Raw genomic sequence first — 10,382 nt, 5'->3', positions numbered from 1 at the left:
CGTCGAGCCTGTCGTACAAGGATCAAATGCGCAGCGCTCGCTTGCGCGGCGTGTGCGCCGAGTGCTGGCGCGGGCGGCGGCGCGGGGCGCGCGGCGTGTCGGGCTCGGGCGGCGCCGACGTCGTCACCAGGTTCCGCGCGTTGCCGAACGTCGGCGACTGCCCGATCGTCTCCTGGAACTGCTGGACTCGCTCCACCAGATCCTCGTCGTTTTCGATAAGCTCTTCGATCTGCAAATATTGTACGAATAAATATCAAAAATCACCCCATCTCGAACGCCTCTTTTTCATCGATGACGAAGTTTGTGAAGAAACTATTAAATTTCAGAGAATCATAACATAACTACGCAATCGCCTTTCAGCTCACGACAAAGAGTAGGATAATAATATATTATTATATAATCGTTCAAAATGTATGGGCTGCGGTGTCAGTGTTACCTCCTGGCGGTAGTCCACGAGCAGGTCGGTGGCGATGCGCACGAGGTAGGCGGCCAGCTGCCCGCCGCGGGCGCGCAGGCGCGAGTACAGGCGCAGCACGGCCGGCACCAGCACCTCCGCTACCGTGCGCTTCATTTTCTATACACACCAAAATACACTTTTATAAAAGGTTCATAGTTGCCTACGTACTCTATTAGTAGTATTTTTATGTGAATACCTCTTTGTGTATCGTATACATATTTTGTTTCCATATTCGTGCGTAGTGAGAAATGTAGAGTAAATTCCTTTGTAAACGATAAAACCAATTGTTTCTTTCAATTATTTTGTTGGTGTTTCTTAATACTTTCTGTACAAATCATATTTTATGTTTATTTCTGTATGTATTGCATGTTTACCATAATTTCAAAAGTTAGTGTATATTTTACTCACATGAGATACGATGTTTGTTGTAACTCTCTCTTGTAATTCATCTATATCCGCCGCCTCACCGGCGTTCTGTGGTTTCTCTGCAAAATCACATCGATACATAATATTGTGGAAATAAAAAATACGCATATTTATTATTTGTATGCGTTAAATAAGGATTTCCTAAAAAGTATTACATATAGGTAATTTATAAAAAATGCTTAGTTATAAATATAGGTATTAGATTTCTGTCATACCCATACCATCTGAATGTGCATGCAAAAAAGTGGTGGTTAAAAATTAGATTATAAAATTAAGGCCTTTGCAATACAAACAACTATATTTACATTTACAAGAATTCTTAATTGTATAAATATGAGGCTTCATTTTCATTGAAGGATAAGTGAAAGAAGCATTTTTACACACTTTCCATTCAACATTATGTACCAGATAATAACTAACCGGATTTTATTGTTGCTACAGATAATAATTTTCACATCACAAAACCCTTTAGAGATCTAGCGGAGGACCGCATAAATGACTACAAACATGATTGTTAGTTATCCTCTTTAAAGTAGCACTTACTACATCCTACATTGTACAGACAACACTCTCTAGCGAATTTGATACTACTTCAGTATTTAAGTCTAAAGATTTTTAAGCCGACAACTTAGAAGAGTGCAAGGTAGGTGTCTGACGAAGGTATACAAAATCAAGAACTTATAACACCAGTAGCTTATGCAGGTGATGGTGAAGTCTTTGATACAACTTTATTTTGGAAAAACACAGAATTATTTCTTGTAATTTAGATAAATCGTGTATGCCAAGGCTCTCAACTAAGTGGGCTTTAGGTTCGCTATGAAAACTAGCGAGTTGCAAATTAAAGTGTAATACTGACTTGGCAATCTCATTCTCGGTCCACAGAGCAGTGTAATAGTGTCCAGTATGGCCGCGTTGATGTCGGGCGGCAGTTCTTCATCGCCCTCGTCACTCAAGTCGGCCGCGTGCTCGAGCACGTCCCGCGCGAGGCGACATTGCACGTTCAACTTCTGTACTATTGACAGACGTTGCAGCATCACGTCGTACACCAGTTGACGAGCGTCGAATGATATTTTTTCTGTTGAAGTGTTTTTTAATGTAGTAAACTTTCGATGAAATAACCCGGTTTCTGAGGCACATTTTTCACTGTTCAAACTGTCATGTTTATGTCAACTTAAACGGTATTAAACAGATAAACTACTGCTAAATGTACCTCAGATACCGGGTATAAGAGTCGCAATTTTTTATGTCATACTCATGTGTGCCTAAAGTGGAATATGGAATATTTGAAGTAATGGACTTTTTATAATGTTTAAATAGAAGTTTCTCGCATGTTAAGTACTCGACAAGCTAGGCTAGCCTACCTACAAGGTAGCACACCGATACCCTAAAAATAAGATACAACTTGTCTATCAGAACATTCGTTACTAATTTACCTGTATCCTCTTTATTGTAATGAATAACGCAGTCCACAAAGTGATGGTAGATGGAGTCAGCGGTGAGGCAGCACGTGACATAGTACTCGGCAGGCTCGCGCACGTCGTGGTCTTCATCAGCCAGCAGGGCACAATACCTGTGTTTATTTATAACTAGTTAGAATAAGAACGAAAAAGTATGGTGTTTATTCATAACTAATTAGAATGCGTAAGAGTGAAAAAGTATGGTGGTTGAAATATAAAAAATAAGTCGAAGTTACTTTAAAACAAATATGACATCTAGTCTATACTAATATTATAAAGCTGAAGAGTTTGTTTGTTTGTTTGTTTGTTTGAACGCGCTAATCTCGGGAACTACTGGTCCGATTTGAAAAATTCTTTCAGTGTTAGATAGCCCATTTATCGAGGAAGGCTATAGGCTATATATCACCACGCTACGACCAATAGGAGCAGAGTACCAGTGAAAAATGTTACAATAACGGGGAAAATTATGATTCCCTTATGTGACGCAAGCGAAGTTGCGCGGATCAGCTAGTCTTTTATAAAATCTAAGCCGTTTTTTAAATAAATTAGATAAATTGAGCAACTACAATTGTGGGTATGATTTTATAATTTAATAAATATAGGAGACTGACTTGTACTTTAGAATGTTTATAACAAAATGACGAGGTCTACAACTCACTTATAGTAGAGTGGTGTGCGCAACCGTAGGAAGCCACCGAGCAGCAAGCGAGTGAGGGCCCGCGCGGCCGTGCGGCGCAGGGCGGCCGGCGACTGCACCGCCAGGCACTCGCACACGCAACCTAGGAGCGGCTCCACGATAGACGTGTATCTGTATAAAAAGCGATCTTTATAGCCTTTTGAATTCGTTGCCTAACTTTGATAACGTCTTTCGGTTACAAAATTAAACGAATATCGGTGTATGGGCGGCGCACTCACCGGATGCAGATGTCGGTGAGCGCCAGCAGCGCGTTGACGCGCGCGGGCAGCGGCGCGGCGGCGGCGGGCAGCAGCGCGCCCAGCGCCGGCGCCACCAGCACGGCGGCGCCGCGCGCGCGCACGCACAGCCGCCCCGCGCCCGCCACGCACGACCCCAGCATAGCGCCGCTCCACTCTGGCACAGCGACACACGTTTAATGCGAGGATTTTGGCACGCGCCTCGGTTTGATACTCGTGACAGCCTAAGGGTCAGTTCACACCGAGCGCGACGCGACGAAACTCGAAGAGGCCGGTGACTTTGCGTTGCACCGCGCGCCGTCCAAAGATGCATCGCAACGTCGCGAGGCGCATCTCAAAATGGAAGGCATTACGACGCCGCGCCATTCAGCGGCGTCTCGCGAGTCAACGAACTGTATATCTTTTCGTGTCGAAAATAAAGTTATATTTTGAATAGCTCTTTAAAAGTGTGCTCCCAGCATCGCATGTCGGTGTTAGCTGACCCTTCGTCTTGGTCAGACTAATACAACAAGTACAGTGTGTGCCGTTTTACTTTATGCGTCTAAATATGCAACGGCCGCTGCACAGAAGATAACAAAGTTTAAGTCAGTAACTATGTTTAATGTACTTACCAGGTGGTGGGTCGTTGAGTGCGTTGAGGAACAGTCTCAATAGTTCAGGTGAAGGCGGTGCCGGTGCCACTAGCGACAGGTCTACCGCACGTAAAGCTTCATCTATGTCTCCAGTGTCTATCGCTCGACTTTCCGCTGTACACAAAGAAAGGAATTAACTCAAATAATAACACGCTCTATATTACACGGTGGAAAAACTGACACATTGATTTGTAACTGTCAATGTTCTACTTACACAGTTGCATGAGATCCGTGGCCCAAAGAACATTCGCAGGGTCAAGATGAGCTGCCAACGTCGCACACGGTATACGACAACCTGTAATTAAGTTAATATCTAGATATGTCTGAATGTATAATATGTATATGTGGTGGGTTCGAATCTCACCGCATCTTTGTGTGATGAGCACGTTCTGAGCATGTTCTGAGCCTGGATGTCAATTTATCTATATAAGTATGTATTAAGAAATATTTAAGTATGTTTATCGGTTATTTGGTTACCATAGTACGAGCTTTGCTTAGTTTGGAATCAAATGTCCAATGATATTTATATTTATTTATATTTTATTATTTAATACGAGTAATGCCATGAACACAAAAACTCATTTCTACCAGATGATGGGGCCCGGACTGAGTGGAATCTTTGGAAAACTTGTCTGTGTCTAAGTAAAATTGAAACATTTCACGATTCAAGCCCTATTATTTCTTCAAAGCTTTCTAAGCAGTAATAATGTGATAGTTACCGTCGTCGATAGGGGCGGCGAGTCGTCGCACCAGATGGTCGCGCAGTGACGTGCGCTCGCAGTCCTGCGCGTACCGCGACCACGTGCCTATCAGCTCCAGCGTCAACAACAGCAGTCGCACGTCGCGGTTCTATACCACACAACAATAACAACTTTATTCCTTAATCACACCTAGCATTCATCCATATTACGTTTACTACGAAAAGGATATTTTGCTTTAATAACTGAAACGATTACAAAATGTAATTAGAGCAGAAACATTGAAGTCGAGCTTTGACTTAAAATATTATCAATCATAATTTTTAAACAATATTTAAAACTAAAAGTTTGAACTAGGCATCGAATTAGTAAATCTATGTCGAGTAAAATTATCACCTAATCAGAAAAGTAAAAGATGTTCTTTGTTGTGAAATGTTTGCTCTTACCTCCTCATTATCGCTTAGTTTGTAGTAGTAATTGATGACGAAGCCAACGTTGGAATAGTCGACGTGTCGCGCCACGCTCGTCAACATCACCAAACATTGTAAATCGCGCTCATCGTCTACTGCGCCCAGGTGCGAACTCAGAATATCCACTAGACGATGGCTAGACAAGGGACATAACAGAACATTTGTAAAAAAGGAGTAATTTAGATCAAAGATATACTTGACGGTCTAAAGTATACTTTTAGAGCCGTAGCTACCTGTCTTATTTTACAATCGTCGATTGAGTCAATGGCGACCATTTAGTTACTATTTATTACTATTTAAGTGATCATCTGACACTGATATGTTTGACTAACAAAGCTGTAATAATGCTTACACTTTTTAAAATTGTATGTCTACTGTGCCATCTACAGTTTCTCTTCTACTTTTTATTTCTTGTTGTATTGAAAGGTCGAGTAGGTGGTGTTGCACAATATCTATTTATTTCTTATTATTTCACAGCATAAGGAATACTTATATGAATATAAGTACTATTAGTATACTAATACTTACTTGATAGCATTCCCTTTCTTAGCCATCATAGTGCATGCTTTCTGCAAGTGTCTCCTCATGTTACGTCGCGTGATGCCTGCGAGGAACATCCACGGTACTCGGTCGACATAATCTGCCGATACGAACTTCTGTAGCCGATCTGTTAGCAAGTGGTGGATGAGGGTCACCACTTGATCTTGAATCTAAGGTACAAAATAAAAATTAAAACATTTTGCAGTGATTTTTTGTTATGTGGTTGCTTGACTATAGGGATAGGAAAACAGATGTTTCATTATAGATGTGTGTAGTTGCTTATCTACACGCACATTTTCATAATAATTAGGCGTAATTTTTTAATTTTACCAAATTGAATGATTTTTACGAAACTTTTACGTCGATTACATTGTTCTTGCTGTGATAATATTGTGTACATATTTTTTTAGATAAACTCACCCTATTTTCAGGATCTGATAACTGATGCATGGGACCAGATAGGAATGCATCAAACACAGCCTCGCTGGGTTTTTCCGTGACCAATTCACCCAGAGCACCGATGGCCGACGAGCGCACCAAAATACTCGCGTCACGACATAGACTCACTAAGATCTGAACGTAAAATAAAAAACATCATGAGCTTTGAGGATACTTTTGTCGAAGAGGAGGACGATGCAATTAACCACCATAATGGTAAAGAACACCTCAGGTAAGAGTGAAAGTTTGTAGATCTCATTTAAAAAAAATGTCACAGCACTCTGGTCCATTAAAAAAAATTGACATAGCACTATTGTCCAGTACATGGAATGTTAAAAAATTGCACGTATTTATACTTTTTCTCGTCATACCCTGACGGATAATACAATATTATCAACATTGCAAAAGGAAATACTATGCAAAAAAAAAATCTTTAAACGGTATAGTGTAGTTACCGCGAGGTCGTTGCCCTGTGGCGGGTCGCGCGGCGCGGCCAGCAGGCGCTGCACGAGCGCGGCGCCCGCGCGCCGCACGGCCGCGCGCTCGTCGCACACGCTGCGGGCGCCCACCGCCATCAGGCGGGACACCTCCCCCTCGCCGTTCAGTTCCTGCACAAAAAAATTATATAAAATAATACTTCTTTGCACATTAGGCAAATCACTTTTACATATACAAAGTTAATGATAGCGACTCTCTACAGAAATGGTAATGTCTTTAATTAAACTACCTAATAACGAAGAAGGTTCTCTTTTCAACACGATTGTTGAAAGCTATTTTGAATTGTCTTAAAATATCTATAACAAAGCTACATTGTGCTAATTGCACAAGTATGCAGGTTAGCACATAGGTTATTTTTCGTAATGATTGTTCTAAGGGATTTCTACCCGTATTCGTGAGTAATAAGATGTAAATAATTTACGTACTTTCACAGCTCGTATGATGTGTGGTCTGGGATTAGCGAGACAGTCCGCCAGTATGAGTAGCGCACGTGTCCGCAGCGTGCTGGACACGTCGTGCACGCGCGCGTACACTGCGTGCAAGATCTCCGCATGCGGTACCGTGTGCGGACGCTGGCGGAACAGACCCGCATTGATGTCTTCTAAAATTTCCTGTTGAGTGCATTAAACACATACTTATCATTCTGAAGGTTAAGCCAAGAACAAATATCTAGTATGAAGCTGTCGTTTGATCACACTGACAATGAAACAAAGTCTACTGTCTACTACGGCCACAGATAGATACGAAACACAAAATTTTAAAATAAAATTGATAACGAAGTAACTACAATAAACTTTACTCAAAAAAACCTACTTTCAGGTCAAATTCTACATAAAAAATCTTACAAACAGATAGAACAAAAAACAAAACAAAAACAAACATAAAACACACATCATGTTCTGCAACTACAGGCACCTGAGGTAACACTTCGCTGTCTTGACTGCTCTCATCTTCAGTAACTATGTTGCCTTGAGGGCCATCATTTGCATTGTTTTCTGTATTCCAAAAATATTTTATTTTAAAAATGCTATTTTTTTTAACCCTTTGACCGTCACGATCGGCTATACTCGATAAAACCAGAACGAAAGCGTCGTGAGCACTTTCTGATTTGTCGAGTATAGCCGACCGTAGCGGTCAAAGGGTTAATAAGCATTAATTTTGTTAATGCTAACCTACTAACTAAATGGGGCTTCAAGTTCAAACATACCATTATCCTGTGGTGGTACATGGCGTGGTTCCTCTGGGTCATTACTTAGGAGATTTGCCATCAGTTCCTGCACATTGCAAAAGTTAACATTAGCAAAAAAATGTATATTAGGAAAATAATCAGATTTTTATAAATCAATTATTGTTAATGTGATCAACTGTTTTACATTTCAGAAGGATTCTTTTGTGTTTATTGGAAAAAATCGATCAATAAATATACAATCAGATAACATGAAAATCAGCATACCAGAGCAATTTGCCGATGTGGTACTTTATAAGTTTTTGATAACTGTAGAACCCATTTGACAATTTTCCTATAGGCCTTGGGTGGCAAAAGACTCATCAATCCCGAGACTAAAGATACACGCGCATTGCGCACTTCACTTCGCTCCTGAAAATAAAAAAAAAATATAAAAAAGGATCTAATGAAAAAAAAATAGTTAAAAAGGTTGATAAGTTGCAAACTCACCAAACCATCTTGTGAATAACAGAGATGCTGCAGAAGCACCATGTATCCATTTAAGGCCGCATGACTATATTTACTTAGTAACAATCCTGAATAAGTCACATACGAGGCTCTTACAATGTTCTAAAATAAAAAAAAGTTACAATTTATGTATGTTTTATTTTTTTTTTATATTTGGTAGGATTTAATAGCTAGTAGTAACAAGTGAGGTTAAGATTGTTTTAAATATAAGATATCAGATGGATCTTTTTGTTCTATTAAACAATAAAACCAACTTAATTTTCATCAATGTTACTGTAAACATACATATACCAATAAACATGTATTAATTACAGATATAAATGGGTTGATTTTTTTTTAATAAAGAGGACTATTCTTTGATTTAATAAAAAATTCAAATGAAATAAGTCTATCAATTAACTTACATTAGCATTCCTTGTATCCACCGAGGCAGCAATTAGTTTTGGCAGAAGACATTTAAAAAGTAATCTTATCGCTGTAGCATTCGGTTCTCTTCCATCACATATCAATATATCAATTATTTCATAAATCACCTTAGAAAGATTTCCTAATTCAATCTTATCTGTGAACAACACAAAATGTATTAATATTTGTAATAATACTGACAAATTGAATATAAGGAATTATTGAATACTTTATTTCAGACTTCAATAACATACAAAATGCAGGTTTACAGGTTATGTCAATTAACTCGCATTAAGAGTATGATGTTAACATTGTTTCTAACTTCTTAGACAATAAAAATACCCTATACTTAATCTCCCCTTTACGAGAAATTTCGGGTTTAATTGACTTTTGTTGGACATGGTTTTGGGGTCTAGACTGTGTTATCTGTATATGTCACTGTTGATTATGCACTTTACGAACAAACTCGCTTTCAAGGCTTCCATCATGCAGTGATTAAAAATAAACTTGAAGTGTTAATTAGGTAATTATTGAATCAACAAATGAGAAGCCTGTCTTCATCTTGTAACCCCAAACACAGAAATACTGCGCCCAAATTGAAAAAACAATTTGATGTAATATGATGTCTTTAAATGATTTGTACGATTCACATGCTTCAAGTTTTCTAGCAGATTTCAATGTTTACCTAATTTTACAGTAACATCCATAAAATTGTACCAGCTTTAATGTGAAAGGATACATACCAACATGTAGTTTGTTGACAATAGCACCACCCGTTACATCAACTAAGTTGCTTAGAATATCTTCAAAATTCATATCATTATGGTTGAGCTGTAAATGCTCTATTATAGCTCTCAGGTCTAATACAAAGGGTCTTAATTCTCTAATGACAGAGTTTACCTCGCTAGTCAATTCTCTTGTATTGAAATAACTGCTCTCATTGTCACACATAGCCTTGGGAAAACTGAGGCAGGTCAGCGATTGAGCAAACAACTGCGAATGGTAAATATGATATGCCATAAACCCTGGTATAGACAGTAACTTATAGTACACTCGAGAAGCTAATAATGCATTGTTTCTATAATTTTTCGTTGTGACATTTTTATTTCCAATATCAACATAATATGCCAAAAGAGCAAGAACTTTTTCATGTTCAACTTGACGGGACAAATATGCCCATGTTTTTTCTTCTCCGGATTCAGCTTCTGAGTTCAGCCAATCATCAACAGATTTCATTACATCTTCAAATGTAGACCTCACACATAATGTTTCCGCTACTGTTTCATATTGAGTTGGTAATTCACCAAATTCCAGAAACTCAGACTGATAAATATTCTGCACCCATCCATGATCGAGGAATTCCAAGCCCAAATTGTTTAACTCAATAACAACTTGAGCCATTTTATAAACGACTAACTTTATAACTTCTACAAAATTTATGCGAACATATTGTTTATTTATGTTATTGTGGTTTTCCCGCTTGAAGGAAAATTTATTTATCGTCTATAATAGCTTGGCTTGACAATAATCAATAATCGCTTCCGGTCACAGACTATATAACTGTTACAATATATTTTTTTCACATGGTAAGTATATTATTATGCAGCGTCCGTGTAAGACCTACGTAACATATACAACGAACATGAAGCAGCAGCAGCAGGGATCGTTAGATAGTCGATAGTAACCTATTTATATTATTAAGGCGCCAAAATAGGTACCTACCTAAATTATATAC

General features: G+C 39.0%; 1 protein-coding gene across 1 annotated transcript; it reads right to left on the bottom strand.

The window, feature by feature from the left end:
- Position 1: 1 nt before the first annotated feature.
- LOC142975644 (condensin-2 complex subunit D3-like) lies at positions 2 to 10,179 on the bottom strand. Its single transcript, XM_076118630.1, has 21 exons — positions 9,391 to 10,179; positions 8,647 to 8,804; positions 8,225 to 8,344; positions 8,003 to 8,146; positions 7,757 to 7,823; positions 7,441 to 7,544; positions 6,975 to 7,160; positions 6,507 to 6,659; positions 6,034 to 6,186; positions 5,602 to 5,783; positions 5,050 to 5,209; positions 4,625 to 4,754; positions 4,120 to 4,200; positions 3,885 to 4,019; positions 3,256 to 3,430; positions 2,999 to 3,148; positions 2,317 to 2,453; positions 1,740 to 1,958; positions 866 to 942; positions 437 to 574; positions 2 to 229 (listed from the first exon to the last, which is right to left on the bottom strand). Exons 1-21 carry the CDS (start codon positions 10,046 to 10,048, stop codon positions 23 to 25), a joined length of 3,534 nt encoding a protein of 1,177 aa, XP_075974745.1. The 5' UTR covers positions 10,049 to 10,179; the 3' UTR covers positions 2 to 22.
- Positions 10,180 to 10,382: the final 203 nt, after the last annotated feature.

This window comes from Anticarsia gemmatalis, chromosome 9, assembly GCF_050436995.1.
Source record: "Anticarsia gemmatalis isolate Benzon Research Colony breed Stoneville strain chromosome 9, ilAntGemm2 primary, whole genome shotgun sequence".
Taxonomy (NCBI): domain Eukaryota; kingdom Metazoa; phylum Arthropoda; class Insecta; order Lepidoptera; family Erebidae; genus Anticarsia; species Anticarsia gemmatalis.
Note: the sequence above shows the minus strand (reverse complement) of the source record. Positions and strands in the feature narration are given on the sequence as shown.